The sequence below is a fragment of the Sceloporus undulatus genome, chromosome 5, assembly GCF_019175285.1.
Source record: "Sceloporus undulatus isolate JIND9_A2432 ecotype Alabama chromosome 5, SceUnd_v1.1, whole genome shotgun sequence".
Classification (NCBI taxonomy): domain Eukaryota; kingdom Metazoa; phylum Chordata; class Lepidosauria; order Squamata; family Phrynosomatidae; genus Sceloporus; species Sceloporus undulatus.
In genome coordinates, this window is record NC_056526.1 from 38641009 (window position 1) to 38658388 (window position 17380).

The window sequence follows — 17380 nt, forward strand, 5'->3', positions numbered from 1 at the left end:
CTGTTTAACTTATGTGCCAAAAATATAACATATACTTCCCCCCCCCCCCAAAAAAAAAATGCTAAAGGAGAAGTTTAGGAAAGAAGGCAAATGCTTTTTAGGATGAAGAACAGCTCCGTGACTGGAAGCTGAAGGCTATCAAACTGACCAAAGGTCTCCCATACTAACAAGGGCTGAACCTGCTTAGCTTCCAAGATCAGACAATACCTAATGCCCTTAGGGTATTTAGATTACGGTACTTCCATCTAAACCCTCTAAAATGTCTTAAGGAGGCATGATAACTACAGTTAAATGTCAGGATTGCAGCATCCAGGGAAAATGTCCAGGATGTGAGACAAAGGTGAGAGGTAACTCTTGTTCAGGAAGGAACCATGATGATCCAGCATTTGAAGCCTGCTGTGTCATAGGAAGCTGATGACACACTGGCAGGACATGAAGTCACCAGGTGGCAAATTTGCAGAGTCATGTCACATGGGGGGACAGGAAATAAGTATAACACACGAGGAAGGGATTGGGCTAGAAGCTCCAGCACTGGATATGTATATAAGAGAGGAGCTTCAATACCTGATGTGGTTGGTGTGTGGTGTATAGTATTGGTGAGACATTATGTCAGTGTGAGCAAGATTTGTAAACAGTGGAATGAAGATTAAAATTCTCCTTGAGAGTACTCAGCATTCTATTGTGTTTGCAGCTTCTATGTGTGGGAGAAGGAGTTCTCCAGCCTGTACTGAGCTTCAGTGGCATGTGTTGCAGACACAAAGTTTCAACAGTGTGCACTTTGGGTAACACAAGCATGCCAACAATAAAATCCTTACCCTTATTTGAGGGGTAGAAAAAATGTGCAAGCAGAAATATTAAACTAATCCCAATTTCGTCTATTGTGATTGATATACGTTACCCTCCATACTTGCGGCTTTGACTTATTCACAGATTTCATTAATATGTTCTCTCTCGGGGGTGTCTCGGTCCTCCCAGTGCAACCCTGGGTCAACTTAACTAAAGTTGCGCACTGAAAGGGGACCATTTGTGACTACTCCAGTGCCATTCTCTGGTCAGTGTATGTTGGCATTGACCACCAGAGTTGCACTGGAGGACCTAGAGCTTCCTCGAGAGGTGTCCTCTCAGGGAAGGACCAACAGCTGTTTTGTTATTGCGGTTTTTCCATATTCAGGGGGGTCTGTTCCCCCTAAACCCTAGCGAATATGGAGGGACCACTGTACTCTACTGACGGACCTCCACTTAGCTCTCTCTGTTCCGGAGCGTTGTGTACAGTATACCATTGGACCCTGCAACGTACCGTAAGTGGGGTCTGCCTCAGGTGGCGACACACTGGCAGTCTCCTCCTACTCCCGTGGTTACCAACCGGTGTCCTTAAGAGGGATTTGGACTTCAGCGCCCATAGCCCCTCCGCCATGTAGTCAATAGTCTCGGCTTCGGGAGCTGAAGTTAATCCCTTTTAAAGAACACATTTTCCACTGGAGTAGGAGGATACTGCTCAGTTTCCTACACTGAGCAAGACCCACTTACGTTACTAATATTACCACCTTCTTGTGTTACTAGCATTATTACAAGTCCAGTGATGATTATATTCTATTAAGGTAAACTGGCAGATGTCAGTAGTAAAATAAAAAATAAACCCAAACCAAATAAATTACAGTTTCTGGCAAAGACTTTATTTTAATTATAAAACGGGGAAAGGGGAATACCCCAGAAATAACAGACTCACCACTTGGGCTAAGCCTCTCCTCTCATAAAAGGGCTGTTCAGGTTCACCAGCCTATTGTCAGTCACTTCCAGTTGGAAATGCATAAATGTACATACATATACATGTTTCATACTTTTATATACTTATAAATACATGGGACTGAGTGGAATGCTGAGCATCTAGATGGCTCTCTTTTCTAACCATTTCAAAACAGGACCATGGACTATGAAATAGCCTCACTAAGAATACTCAGGTAATTGGTAGGAGGTGTAACATATCAGGTAATGTATGTACTTCTAATGTACCATTTTACTATTCCTGTTATAGAGCCATTCTCTATTACAGGAGTAATAAAATGGTCAGTAGAAGTAGGAGGACAGATCAAATTGCCTAATGCAAGAGTCATAATCTCTCTTCAGTCCCAATGAAAATGCCCACACCTATAATCCTATACACACTTGTTGGGGAGTTAGGTTCATTGAAATCAGCAGCAGTGTAAACATGGATAGGATCACACTGCACATTCCTAAACCTGTGAGAAGGAAAGTGCTAAGAAGCATGGTCAAGTTAAGTTCCAGGACTTTCACCATTTCTCCAGCTGAGCAGATGTACTAGTCATCTGGAGAAAGGCACATAGAAAAATAGAAGGAATGTGTTAGATGGTATACATAACTAAAATACAACTAATTGGCATTTCTACAGCCACAATCCTAAATACACATACTAGAAAGTACATCCCTTTAAATTCAGTGGACCTGACTAAGAAGTAAATATATACAATTTTGATGTGGCCGTAGAAATAGAAAGAAATAATTATTAAGTTATTCAGTGTTTTTGCAAACTACAGCAGGATTATTTTGTAATGGTATTAAAGTTACTTTGTACCTGCTGATCTCTTCCCTACCAGAAATCTACATGAAAAGCAATAAAGTGGAGGAGAGGAGGCAGGGATGTTTCTACAAGCAGAGGATGACATATTGAAGAAACATTCAGAGCCAGATTCATTTTCATCTTTTTCCAGAGTCATAGCAAGCAAAACAGGTGCAAAATGCTACCAGAGGGGGAATAACATCCAATTGCCAATTTCCCAATTACAGATCCTGTCTACTGGTTTTGACAGGAGCAGGAGAGGATGAGACAGTAGCAGTACCTCCTATCTTATTATTACTCCACCAACATCATCATTTTCTTCCTTTCTGCTGTAGCAAGGAATATTCTAGTTTTATTTCACACGAGGAAAAGAAAGAGGGCAAGCTATAGTCTGGGAAGTACAGTAGCTGCATCAGTTATTGGTGCCTCAATGTAAAAGGACAGACAACGTATCTCCAGATCATAATTTGTTTACTTAATAAGTGTGCCATTTTATATTTGCACATTTAAATACTATTATAAGCTAAGCATTAACATTATACATTATATGAACATTAAGTGGTTTTCCTGTCTTCTTGCCAAGCATGTCATTTTTACTTTGCACCTTTTAGGGAATGGGAATCATGCAGTTCTTCAGATACTGCTGGACTGCAATTCCCAGTATGTCATTGGCAGTGCTGGCTAGTTCTACTGGGACTTTTTATTCAAAACATTTGGAAGGCTGCATAATTCTCTCAGGAACACCTGGGGCCACCTGGCTATCAAAAAGGGCCCAAGATTTCCAAGCTAATTGAAATAACAGCCAAAAAAGTGAATTGGGGTGCAGATGTGGCAAGATCTTTTGTTTGTTTGTTAAGGTGTATTCTTCTGCAAAGCAGTTTCAAACCAATGCCCGTCAACACTTCTCTGATCATGCTCACTACAAAGAAGGGTAAACAAATATCAGTAACATACTGTATTCTTTTGCTCCTGTCCCTGAAAGCTCCCTCAATATTCTGGCAAGGATGTTTGAAGGAAGACATAACATTCTGGACCAGACATGATTCAAATCTGAATCTAGACTAGTCATCTTTCTTTGTTCACAAAAACAGGTGTGGCACTCCTCTCCTCTCAACTGGAGTCGTATTTGGGGACAGGTGAGTGTCAAACACCACACTTATTTCTTTTCAACAGATCATGTCAGTTTATATTTTTGAATTGTATGCTTAAATCTTTTTTACTTAAGGTGGTGGACATTCATTCTGATTTGGATTTCCCCCCAGAATTAGCATTGTGTTATCTACCTCAAATTTAAATTGCCTGTGTTATCAGCCTTAACCTTTTGGAGAAATAATTGTAATAGAAGGTATGTGACACATTAGACAAACAGACACAGTTGCCTTCTTTGTAACATGGAGACACTGCTTAGAGTGAGCTCTCCATTCTAAGTGATTTAAAAAAATTCTTCATTTATGACTACATGCATTGCAGGGTTTGCTCCACATGGCCCTGTCTAGTCCAAACTCTGTCTCTGGTCCAGTTTAGGTACTGAAAAACAGATGGTGGCCTTTTTGCAGCCATTCATCTAGAAGTAAAAATACATCCTATGCTTACCATAGAGATTACTCCCACTGACAAACTAAATTATATTGCAAATTTAAGAAACATTCCTTAAAATTATTCACAGTGAGTGTGTTTATCTTTTTTCCTGTTAAAAAGGATATTTATATTCAGTACTGGTTTAGTATTTAGAACTTTAGTGTTGCAAGATTCACCCCTTTGAGGATACAGCTGCTAGAAATACATTGGAAAAAGGGTAATGAAAAAGTCAGTTTGGCAAGGGATGTCTAAAGCTAGTACAGTATACATTGTGCCATCCAGGTTGCTCTTAATCGTGCAAATGAACTTCCTAATCCCAGTTTCTCAGAAGTGAATTTTTCAAAAGCATCTAAAGGGAACCATGACAAAAACAACTGTAATAAGTAAATATGCTATTTGACTTTATGACAATTGCTTGTTTCCTGGTAGCATCATGTCACATGCAGTCCAGTAAATAATCTTTCTAAAAAGTCTGAAATGCCATCTTGCTGTGAACTCTGGCATGAAATTAAAAGACAGGAATCTGGTGCATTGGAGTTTAAAAAAGAAATGCCATGGTGAATCGAGGCACTTTCCAATATGTCTGCTAGCTCTGTCCATTGTGTCTGCTGAAAGTATTTCCTCCAGGTGGCTGGATCTGGACTGAATCAAGTAGAGGCCGCAAAGCTTGTCCAAAGGGCCTGAAGTAACAAGCAAAATAAAAAAGGGGAGGGGGAAGATGTTTATGAGTTCAACTCACTCTGTACACAAATAATTTCTCAGTGGAAATGGAAAAGAAAGCTGACTCTAATGAAGAATGAAGCACAACTACTAAGGGTACATCTACAAAGAGGGGAGCATGTGATGTGCTCATTCAATAGATAGTTCTTGTAAGAAAAATACATGATGAACAAAGAATCAGCATCTCAGCCATCTGCAAACCAAATGTCAATGAGTGCAAATGAGACCAGCACAAGCATCTCTCCCCCTACCTCACAACTAAAAATACAGGGACATGGAAACAGTCTCCTTTGCTACATTTTAACTTTTTTTCTAGACTTCATCTGCACTTTTTAGCTCTGGCTGCATCCACACTGCAGAAATAATTCAGTTTAACACCACTTTAACTACCACAGCTCAATGCTGTGGAATTCTGGTAACTGTAGTTTTGTGAAATTTAGCCTTTTCTGTCAGAGAGCTCTGATGCCATAACAAACTACAGTTCCCAGAATTCTACAGCACCAAGGCATGGCAATTGAAGTGGTATCAAACTGGATTATTTCTGCCATGCAGATGCAGCGTCTAAAGTAATACAGATTAGCTTGGTGTGGAATTGCTCACTACATTCTAGTATCCCAAGCAGCAACAGAATGCAATCCAGGAGATGAGCCTTAGGAACCCTTGTAATGTTGTCAAGGATGCCTCACAACACACCAGAAGAGCATGCTGATTTTGATGGCAGTTACCCATAGCTAGACTTTATATCTGCTCTTCCTTGAAATTAATATACATGCTACACCTCTCTGGCTTATAGCTGACAGAGAACTGTGTGCAACCAGGTCATCTTTGGGGTGGGGTGCTGTTTTTAGAATACCTTCTTCATTTGCTATTAGGTTTAAAATGTAGCCTGTCACTGGCTTCCGGGGGGGGGGACACCTTTGCCTAAATGCTATTTCCCCCCACACATACTGCTTACTGCATTCACACCTCTGAGGACAAACAGAAACCAAGGAGAAGGATTTTGAGCAAGAAACTGACACAGCTTCCTGTAGTGAGGGTCTTATTGTAGTTGCTTTGTCTTCAAAATAAAATCGGCAGTTTGTCATGACCTTAGCATCTTTTGCATGTAGTGTTGCCAGGTGTCCATTATTCTAAGGCATATCCCTTATTTGAGGGCCAAAAGGTTTGTCCCCTGAAGGGATGGCAAGTGCCCCTTATTATATGAGATGTCCCTTATTTGAGAGTTGAAAAGCATTTCTTCTTACACAGACTGATTGAAATGCCAGAAAATCCTGTATTTTTGGAGGTGAGCCCTTCATAAACATAGAACTGAATTCATCATGCAATTTATGAATGTGGACAATATGCTAATTTTACAGAGAAATACATACTAGATTAACTGAAATCAATACTTTCCTTTGATATTTAGGTATATCATAAACTTGTAAATGGGTATTTTCTGATTGTCATTAATTTTGACTGTCTCTTATTGCTGTGTTAAAAACTTGGCAATGCTGTTTACTTTAGACTAGCTTGGAAGATGTATTGGCATTTCAAACTACCAAGAGCAGTGCCAAACATTGAGAATTCTTGAAGAACCCAGGCTGATAAATCTGGCATGCATAATAATAGCGTACTCATCCATTATATTTTCTGTACATATAAAATAAGGAGACCCTACTCACGTTGCAAGGACTTCAGATGGAAGGTCAGTGATGTAAGAAGGAATCTTCCTCCCTGTTAAGAATTGTGCCACTTCATTGCTGAATGTATTGCAGTTATGGTCAAAGAGATTATAAGACTCTCCTCTGTGATCAAAAAAAAGAGTTCAAACAAGAATGTATGAACTAATGAAGGAGCAAACAAGTGGAAACAAACTATATAAAGCAAGAAAGACCTCAGATAAAAGAACAATTGTTAAAAGATCTAGAAGGCTTCTGTTTTTGCACTAGTATGCTATCATCAAACATTTATTAGTATAGATGCCACTAATCAAGTTTAGATTCACTGTCACTCTTTTATGGACGTATTACAAGAATATCAATTAAATTAAAATGGACTAAAACTCCCAAGAGTCTAACAACAAATCAGTACATGATTCAGATAAAGTGTCTTTAGCTTGTATCCCAAATTAAGTGATCTAGGATTTCACAATATTTGAGATCAAAGAAATCTAAGGTATATAACTCCCCTACATTAGGAACGTATCTATACTATTTCAGAGGTACAATATAAGATGAACACACTCCCTTGGAGTGTGGTGAAGTCTTCTTCGGAAGTTTTGAAACATAGTTTGGATGGCCATCTGTCGGGGGTATTTTGATTGTGTATTCCTGCATGGCAGGAGGTTGGACTGAATGGCCCTTGAGGTCTCTTTCAGTTCTATGATGAAATATGACTTAAATAATTTTAAGTGGTGTCTCTGGCTACATCTGCACTGCAGAAATAATCCAGTTTGATACCACTATAACTACTACAGCTCAAAGTGTACTTTGTTGTAGCACCAGATCTCTCTGACAGAGAAGGCTAAATGTCTCCCAAAACTCCAGGATTCCATAGCATTGAGCCATGGCAATTAAAGTCGTGTCAAACTGGATTATCTCTGAATTCCAGATGCAGTCTCTGTAATGCCAGTTAAACCAATTCAAACTTTTTTTTTTCATTTTAAAAAAGGAGAATGCTTGTGAGATCTGTACCAAGCAGCTTCCACATTACTGCATCTTTCACAGAACATTAGAATATAAACAAAGTAGCATTCTCACCGGAATATAGATTCCCCCAATGAGGACAAGTACTCCAGGAAGAGGTCTTCTGAAACTTCTGTGCACCCCAAGTCTACAATAGAGTCTGGGGGTCCAAGCAGCGTTCCACCCTGTAAAATTTATATCCACAAGGATATTACGACATCAAGAGCAGTTTCTCATTCTTATGTAGCAAATACATCATGGTGAAAGATTTCTCATCTCTCCTTTTACCCACATGCTTGCAACTTCCATGGAGTTTATAGTAACCAAATTCTGGAAGGTGCCTGAAACAACCTCAGTCTGTGGGTAGGGAATAAAAGGAAAGAAGACAAACAGCCTTGATTTCAACTGGTTTTTTTTTTAACACATCACCTTAAAGAACAGATAAATACTGTCATTTTAAAGACAGACTCAGAGCCTCAGGGGAACCAACTCTAGGGATAAGCTATTTAAAATCTCAAAGTTTAATATATACCCAAAACCTACTGTACAAGTAAAGCTGTAGAGTCAGCACTGGCCGCAGAAAGGTGATACTATGGAGAGTGAATGAAACATACCAGAAGCTTTATTTAATTATTCTAAAGTTTTGGACCACGTAGTATCTAATACAGTATTCAGTATCTGATGATACTATACTTTTTCTATATAGGGTACAGAAACAGAAAAACAAATCTATAGCGAAAAGGATGAGACAGAGGTAGGGTTAGAAAATGAGTTCTGCGAATGCTAAACTTACAGGAGGACAACTGGAGATCCCACCACTACCATAGAAGAACTCATCCCTGTGGACAATTATAGAGGTGTGCCTAAGAGGAGGAGAGGAGAAGACCAGAAATAAACAAGAAGTTACAACAGAGAATAGACAAGATCATAGGTAAAAACAAAACAAAAACAGCAACAACCAAGCCTCTAGTCCAGTGGGCCCCAAACTGTGCCTTTTAATAGATTTTAGACTTCATCTCCCAGAAGCCTCAGCCATGTTGGTCAATAGTTGGGATTCTGGGAGCTGAAGTCCAAATCCCTGCTCTAGTCCATATTTTACAGAAAGAACAAAAACAAAGATTAATGAAAGTAAAAACAGATGTTCAGCTTTATCTAATTTTGAATTGTATCTTCTGTCCCATACAGTAATAGTTACACATGAGAGCTTGTAGCAAAATGTAGTGTGGAATGCTTCTGTTCGGGGTTCCATTCTGTTCCATTTCCCTCATCCTTCTGCCAACAATCAGTTGCTATTTTATAATCACTCATGCATGCTCATAATTACTAGGCAGTTATACGTTTTGTTCATTTTGTGTCCCCTGTCCTCCATTTGTGGTTTCTGGATTTTAATGTGCATTCATAAACATGTGCACAATGATGTCCAATACTAGCTACATTAAAATAATGGGATTTTCCCATTCATTTTGACAGTTCTCAATTCTGTGTCTAGGGAAATTTAAAAAGTTCATCTGTATGAACCCACAAATAAACTACATAGGAAATGAGATGGATCGTTCTCTCCATTTTGTATTACCTTGTCTCTTACTTATTCACTCCATTCCATTCTTCTTCCTGTCCAGTTGTCACTTCTTCCCCCATCTCAATCTTTAAATATTTCATTTTAATAAATTATTATGGGGCTGTTCAGGCTAGAGGAGAGTTCCCTCTTTTAGGTTTCCTTACAAAATATCTGCTTAGCATTTGCAACAGTTGGGATTATTCTGACAGTTCTTTTATATACAGGTGGTAATGCTTTGTCTACATCAGCACAAGAATGAGAGTGAACCTTTCGTTCAACTGCATAGGGGAATTAGCAATTGGGATGAAAAGGCTGTCTCCTATATATGTGCAGTTTACATAGGGCTGTTGCCAAAAGAAGTTGATAGATACGTGAGGTTTAGCTAAACAACAGGTATGTTTCTAAAAACTAACAAAGCTGCACACTTTGTGCGTAAATAAAATAATGGTTCGGGGGGGGGGGGGCATTATTTGCTATTAAGATCTGCACACATGTTGCAATGGGCAACATCTTAAAAGAAGCCAGGTTCTTGTTTGAGAAATGCCTCTTCTAAGGTTATTCCTGCCGCAAGCAATTGTTCCTAAGTTATTTTGAAACTGAATAATTAAAATGCAGCTTTATTAGTAAGCACATCATTTAAAAAGCCAAAAGCTTATTCAACTATTAAGCTAATAGTTTTTAAAAAGCCAAAAGCCTGTTAATCAATTAAGCAATTAAATGCTGCCACCTCAAATCTATGTGATGAACAGGACATCCTAAGCTAGTTCACTTACTATTGTTGAGTGAGAGTCTTACTGAAAAAAAAAACAAAAACAAATAAGGTTTCCTTGTATGGGTAGAATCCTTAGGACAGAGGAGGTACTACAGTCAGCAACAGCCAAAACTGAGATATTTTTCAGTATTGGAAGGAACAGGCAAAGCGCTTACCTATACTAACTTGCACAGGAGATGCTTTATTTAGAATGCTAACTATGTTTCACACTATTAAAACACTACGTAATTTGAAATGTGCTTACTCACCAGATGCCATCCAGCTGCTTGCCTATGTAAAGAAAGAAGAAAAGTGATAATCAGAAAGTGTACCTGTTGCAGTTAGTTAATTCCCATAGCTATCAATTCACATTTCCTTACCAGTTTCATACAATCTCATAAGATAGCCTTTCTAAAAGAACAAGCAGTGGTGTCACTAGGGGTGTGTGTGTGTGTGTGGGGGGGTACACACCATATTGTGTGACACCTGACATGAGGGGTGATACTTGGTTGGGCCCTCCTCCCGCTATGGGAAGGGTGCAGTGCTGCCAACACCTGCCCCTTCTCTGCTGCCCTGGCTCTCAGCTGAGGGAGAAAAGGAGCAGAGAAGGAGGGGTGAGTGTGAACATGTCTGCCCTTCCCACCTTTCCCCGGTATCTTGGCTGGCTCATGCCTGGTCTCAATGGATGGCTGGTGGGGGCAGATCAGGCCACTGCTGCCCCCCCCCACAGCACCCACACTGAGTGATACCAACACTAGGAACGTGACAGAGTGCAAGGAAGACTATGGTATATAAACTGTCCCAATCTGAAATGGAGAAATTGGCATTTGACATAACAGGGAATGAATGACTCATACCCTAATACCTGGAGGTTTATCTTAACTGATACCAAACAGTGTCAGGCTTCCAAAGGTAACATAAGGCTTGTTTCTGCTGTCAACATACATACTCTGTTGGTGGGCTCTACTTTAGAAGTAGTTCAGGAGATGTGCTGTAAGTTCCAAACGTACTCTTATTGCAATCTAACCTTACAAAATACTTACTGGCCTGTAATGCTTGTGAATCACCCCTAGTCAATCAAGCAGAGCAACATTTTGTAAACCTAAGAGAGAAAGTCCTCTCACCCACCCACCTCTTATAATGGCAGTTCCTATTGAAGTTATAGGGTAGTAAAAAATTTGTAAGCTAATATGTAAAGCTTTATTACAATGATTCATGGTAAAGTATAATCTTTCTGCTATGCCAGATCACATAAATCTTCGTCAAGAAAACTATTTCTTGTTATTTTCTTTTGACCAGTAGTATCTTACTAATTCAGGTGGCCTACTGGATGATCTCAGGCTTGACAACAAAAGTGAAAGTGATTTTCAAAAAAAGCTAATCTAGGAAATGCTATGAATACAGTATTCCCCCGTCCCATTCTCAGCATGTTTTCAGATTTTATTTCTGTATCAATGTACTTGGTAACAAGTCCCACTAAAATCAGTGGGATCTATATTTCAGTAAACGCAAAGTGTAAAGATTCTTTCATAAATTAAAAAAACCATTCCCAACCATTCACTCATCTTATATAGAACAATCACAGTGGCAGAAAATATACTATCTGGAATCATATTTTGTCCTTAGAGGAAAAAACTTGAAAATTGGGAAGAGCTTTTTAGAGAGCAAAGGTATGGACTATGTAAAAGAAATCAAATACATGCTTGTATACACAGGGTGTTTTTGTTTAACACAAGATGTTTCCTCCAAGCTGCTTGGGAGCCTGGCAAAATAATTTTAGTAGAAAGAGTAATTTTTGATTTAATTACACACACCCTTTTGTTGGGAAAAGAAAAAAACCCTGAAGATAAACTTGCGTAACTCTGCAATACTTAAGGCTTAGCCTTAATTGGAACAGAGTTCAGTGTGGGATGTACTTGCACTCTGTTCTGTGACAGCTAAATGAGTTGCTTGTTGTGGGACACTCTTCTTTGTCACAGTGACCGTGCAAACTCACCACTGTGACCACAGAACCACCAAGGAAGCAAAAACAGCCATTGTTTTGTTGGGAGACGTTAATAATAATTACCAGTATCTCACCCTTCTACTAAGTATACTCAGGAGTTTTCACTTGCTTGCCGAAATCACTGTTCTACCATCTTAGAAATTAGCAATAAAGGATTAGATCTCAATGTATCTCAAGCTAAGTCATAGTCAATTTCTTCAATTAATTTCTATACAATCTAAGTTAAATTACCTTACTCTGAATCACATGCCAGATGGTTGGACTCAATCAGAGAGGCCACTGGCCTGAGCCTGCAGGACATGAGCAGAGCAGTGGAAGACAGGGGGGATTGGAAATGTCAACTCGAGGGCACTTAGCAACAACAAGAGCCAAACAAAACAGAAACACTCTGTGGAGGGCAAAGGGATGATCTGATCTATCATATGCAACAAACAAATTTTGGTATCTAATTCAGTCAAACAGTGTGATGCTGTTGTTATTATGTATTTACGGTATTTGTATCCTACCTTCCTCCCTATACAGGGACTCAAGGCAGCTAAAGGTGGTATTATTGCATGTAATGGGCAGCGCATTACTATTTTGGGTCAGGGGTAAGAGTCTACAAACTTGCCATTTTCCATCAGTCAGGGAGTGCACGCATATGTGTTTTGTGCTTTTCCTCTCTCTTATCTCTTAAAACTCCCTTTAATTGCAATGATATTTTTCTGGGTAAAAGATGTCACTTTGGAATCAGAAGATTAGATTCAGCACTGTCTCCAGAATGTCCCATTTTTGGGCTTCCAAATTTATGTGGCCATGGACCCGTTTGCAAGCACAAACAGGGCAATAGGACCTGTGGGGCAAATCTGTTGTGCTCCTCACTGGTGGCAGAAAGGGATCCTCACCACATTCAAATCCCTCTCAGGCTGCCATTTGTGAGGATTAAGATTGCTCTGTAGCAATGATATTCCAAAAGGTATATATAGCCCCATACCAAATGCATATATCCTAAAGAACCACTCTCGGGTTTCAGCTATCTTGGACTACACTCCTACATAAGCCCCAGTGAACTCAAAAGACCTTCCTTCCAATTAAAATGCACAGCACTGCACTGTCAAAAAATGTGTTTTAAACTTTTTGATTTCACTTGACTTAAAGTTCCAGTTCCAGTGTATTCACAAAGTGCCTGTAACTCACAATGGTTCTGTTTAACTCTCCTGCCTTTCTGATTTCCTAATGTTGTGTGTGTGTTTTAAAGATTATGTATTCTTTGGGAGCAGGTCTTCTGCATCCCTAATGTACAGAAGGTATTATGTGAGGTTCTGTGTGCAAACAAGCATTCACCACTGTATGCAACCCCCCTTCTTCGTCTCATATCATCAAAAGTAACTTACACTTATGTTAGGCTCTTAGGCTGCACTGTTCATTTTCAGGTATTATAAACTAGCGGACTTTTAATCTAAATGAAGAACTTTCCCTTACTTGCTTTGCTACCTTTCACTTCTGTGAACTTGGGCAAAAGATTGTATGTATCTCTGCGAACATGTCATTCCTTCACTTTAGGACTTATATTTATGCTAACTACTTCTCTGAAAGCTTGTGATCAGTGTTAACAATACAATTTGTCCTATTTGACATCACTCTATATGGCCATCATTGTTGTTGTCTGCCTTCAAGTTGTTTCCAATTTACAGTGACCCTAAGGCAGGCTTATTATGGGGTCTTGGCAAGTCTCTTCAGAGGGGGGGGGGTTGCCTTTGCCATCTTCTGAGGCTGAGAGAGTGTGACTTGCCCAAGGTCATCTACTGGGTTGCTGTGGCGATTCATACCCTGCTCTCCAGGGTCATAGTCCAATGCTCAAAGCACTACACAATGATGGTACACCATGCTAGAATAAAACTTAATTTTAAAGGTACACCGAGTTACCTCTTTAAAAATTGCAACAAGAGAGCTTTTATTCTTTTTTAGGGTGACTATATGCATTGGAATAAGATTAAGCACAAGTATTAACATCTCCTCTGTGATGTGCTGAAAAAGAGGCATCGCAGTAGTGAGTTTTTAAAAAATGATATTTGAAATCCATCCCTCCTATGACAGTTGTGCCCACAGTCACATCTTTTTGATCAGCCTGGAGTGAGAGTTATGGTCCAGCTTCTATCCAAGTGTTTCACTGGTTGTGAAGAGGGACAAGGAGAAAAGCCAAGTTGGGAAGAGAAATAACATCCCAAATCCATAAAACAGTGATACTTTTGTGGGCGCAACCAAAATGCATAAAATATATGTTGCAAGCTTTTGAAGCGCTGCTTTGAAAAATGTTTCCCTTTGAACACTTACGACATGTGTTTTATGCACTTCAGTTGGCCCATTAAAGATAGAAAACAGGGAGGAGACCAGCTGCATATGCTCTGAGATGGCAACTTTTTAACAAAAATACTGAGTAAGGGCTGTTTGACAGAGGAACGCACTCCTTCCTTGGAGGGTAGTGGAGTCTCCTTCCTTGGAGGTCTTCAAGCAGAGGCTGGATAGCCATCTGTTGGGGATGCGTTGATTGGGATTTCCTGCATGGAGGGGGTTGGACTGCATGGCCCTTGCGGTCTCTTCCAATTCTATGATTCTATGGTTCTGTGAATAAACAATTGATCATCTCAGAGCATATGCAGCGTATCTCCTCACTTTCTGCTTTTCAACATGCTTTTCAGTACTCTCTTCACTACTGGCCCAATAAAGGCCTCACGCTTTTGTTAATTTTGCCTGTTATTATACTTTGGGAGGAGAAGGAGTCTGTTTTGCATCAAGGCCAAGTATCACTTTCATGATCAGAGTGGATTGAGCTTATGAAGCCCCTGGAAGCCTCTTGCATAACAAGGTGTGGAAGAAGGTGTGTGTGTGTTCAGGGTCCGCAGAGAGCCAGTGTGGGGTGGCAATAGCAAGGACATTTCTATACTGCTTATCAGCACACCTAAACAGTTTACAATCCTCAACAAACTGGGTACTCATTTTAGTGACTAGAATGATGCAAAGCAGAGTCAACCCTGAGCGCCTGGAAGGTATTGAGGTAAGTGGCTGCAGTACAGGCATTTAACCACTGCGCCACCAGGGCTCTAGTGGTTTGAGCACTGGCCTAGGACTCTGGAGACCAGGGTTTGAATCATGGCTCAGCCAAAAAACCCATTGGGTGACCTTGGGCAAGCCACACACTCTCAGCCTCAGAGGAAGGCCATGGCAAAACCCCCTCTGAAGCAACCGGCCAAGAAAACCTTATGTTCACCCTAGAGTCAACATAAGGCAGAAAGCCAAACAAGAATAACAATGGATTGCTGCCTAATGGGGGCAGACAAAGGGAAGTAGGAGGATGAAAGAGGGACCCCCTCTCTGTTACTCAGCATGGAGAATGATACAAGTACTGTGGGCATCTCCCCCCCCCCATCTTCCTGGTTTGATTTAAGATGGCACTTCTTCATCCCCCCCCCCCCCCCCAAAAAAGCTTCTTCTCCCACTCCCAATAAGACAGAAAGGAAAATGCATGGGCTCCCCCCACATCCTCTGGTAAAAGGGAGGGGTCCCCAAACAAAACCCCCCTTTTGCCACAGGTTATGGGGAGGGCCCCTGCATTTCCCCCTCTGTCTTATTGGGGGAGGGACTGAAGTAGTGGCATCTTAAATCTCAATTCTCTTAATATTTGGAGTAGGAGGTGAAGAAGTGCCAGTTTAAATACACATCCAGTTACTTTGTTCTTTGGGGTGCCATCTTACATTCAAGTACCACCTTATTTTTGGGGTGTTGTTTGTGTGAAGAAATGCCACCTTAAATCTCAGTCCAATGACCTTACTTTTTGGGAGAATTCAAAGACATTGCTGTATTAGATCTTGTGGCGCCTCTGAGACTAACTAGAGAAAGAAGCTGGCAGCAGGGGTTTTCATGGACGCAAGCCTACTTCCTGAGATGCATCTGAGGAATCAGACTGAAGTTAATGCCCTTATTGGGGGGGGAGTGCCATCTGAAACCAAATCCAGCTGCTTCGTGGGTGAAGCAGGGCCAGTGCCTGAGGCTGCCTCTGCCGCTAAAGGACCGGGTCGCCCTGCCTTCCCTACCGAGCATGATGGGGCTGAGGCGCCTGGCCATGCCCTTGGAGAGGTCGTAAACGTAGAGCTTCACCGGGTGCAGCATCGGGGGCGAGTCCATGGCATTGACTCCGCCGCGAAGCCCCAGAGGTGCAGAGCCCAGGCTCTCGGCGCCGCCGGCGTCGACCACCAACTGACAGAAGGAGACAGCGGAGGAGGAGGAGGGAATGCGCCTTCTGCGCATGCGCCGCCCTGACACTGACCACCCGCCTGCCTGTCAAGGCGCCTCTATGAGGGGGCGGGTCGTTGTTTTGTGAGGACAATGTGACCAGGGCTTGCCTCCGGGCTATTGGTCGGAACTTTGGGAGTGGGCGGAGCTTGAAGGCTTTGGCGAGACATGAGTGGTCGAGGAGTTGCTGGTGGGCGGGGCTATCGTCCGGAGGCGGGGCGACGTGACTTGCATCTCCGGCCGCTGGGTCCAAAAGGTGACGTTGCGTGTGACGTCGAGCGCGTGACGCAATCCTTACCGCGCGCGCTGCACTCTTACAGTGCCGCTGTTGTTCCGCTGTTACCGCTCTGTTCTTGGGATTTGGCTGAGCGTTCTAAACCATGCTCCCTCTCTCTAAACTACTACAGATCCCACAATGCAACGGGAGGCAGCCGGCCTGAGCAGTTAAAAGTGGAAGGCCAGCGCTAATAAGAGTCATAGCAGAGCTATTCTTTCTTTTTCTTCCCTCCCTCCTCGCCTTTTGATTGGACCTCTGCGATTGGAGGGAGGCGGGGCCTAGCCGTGATTGACAAGGGAAAAGGGTTGTGTAGCTGTGGCGCGAGGCTAAAGCGAAGCAGGTAATACTAATAACGGTTGTTTTGCGAAGGCAAAATGGCGGCCCCTCAGGGCTGTCTGAGTCGAAATAAACCGGTTTGGCACCGCTTTAACTCTTTGTCTGGCTCTTTGCTATGGAATTCTGGGAGTTGGAGTTTGTTGTGGGGCCCAGAGAGTCTTAAGAACAAGCACATAGAGTTATGTCTGCTGGAATTGTATAAGTTCTTTGACATTATTTGGCTTTGCTTCGTCCTTTAGATCCTTTGTTATATGCCTCTAAATTTTACCCTCAACTTATCCAAGGGTCATACCAAAATCCATAATTTTGGCCCCAAAACTTGCCCTCGACTTATGCATGAGGTCGACTTATAGTCGATTATATGCAGTAGTAGTTTTGTGAGGCACCAGCACCCTTTCACAGAGAAGGCTAAAGACCTTGTAAAACTACAGATCCCAGGATTCCGTTCAACAGAGTTACAGCACTTAAAATGGTGTCAAACTGCATTATTTCTGCAGTGTAGAGTAGCATATGTTGTAGGGCCTATGTCCAACGTAGCTGAGAGATGACCTCCTTAAGAACCATATTACAACAGTATTGCAGAGAGCCCTCTTGGTTATTTACAGTTACTGCCTTATGTAGCAGATAGGGCAAGTGAGGGCTTAC

At 41.4% G+C, this 17380-nt stretch overlaps 2 protein-coding genes across 4 annotated transcripts in view; one reads left to right on the forward strand and one right to left on the reverse strand.

The window, feature by feature from the left end:
* Positions 1 to 1651: 1651 nt before the first annotated feature.
* Positions 1652 to 16152, reverse strand: DESI1 (desumoylating isopeptidase 1). Its single transcript, XM_042467783.1, has 6 exons — positions 15924 to 16152; positions 10118 to 10139; positions 8333 to 8402; positions 7615 to 7724; positions 6538 to 6660; positions 1652 to 4833 (listed from the first exon to the last, which is right to left on the reverse strand). Exons 1-6 carry the CDS (start codon positions 16135 to 16137, stop codon positions 4740 to 4742), a joined length of 633 nt encoding a protein of 210 aa, XP_042323717.1. The 5' UTR covers positions 16138 to 16152; the 3' UTR covers positions 1652 to 4739.
* Positions 16153 to 16388: 236 nt separating this feature from the next.
* XRCC6 (X-ray repair cross complementing 6) overlaps positions 16389 to 17380 on the forward strand; it is a 31283-nt gene continuing 30291 nt past the window's right edge. The window contains exon 1 of one of the 3 annotated variants that reach the window (XM_042467751.1): positions 16389 to 16739. The gene's annotated coding sequence lies outside the window, so the exon portion shown is untranslated. The remainder of the gene's footprint in view (positions 16740 to 17380) is intronic. The other 2 variants (XM_042467750.1, XM_042467749.1) reach the window with 2 other exon arrangements.

Excerpts from the sequence above, each read along its gene's own strand:
- DESI1 (XM_042467783.1), bottom strand. The coding sequence starts at position 16,137 with ATGCGCAGAAGGCGCATTCCCTCCTCCTCCTCCGCTGTCTCCTTCTGT. Across the intron at positions 10,140-15,923 it reads CCTCAGCCCCATCATGCTCG|GCAAGCAGCTGGATGGCATC; the intron begins GTAGGGAAGGCA and ends TTCTTTACATAG. Across the intron at positions 8,403-10,117 it reads AAGCAGCTGGATGGCATCTG|GCACACCTCTATAATTGTCC; the intron begins GTGAGTAAGCAC and ends TCCTCCTCTTAG.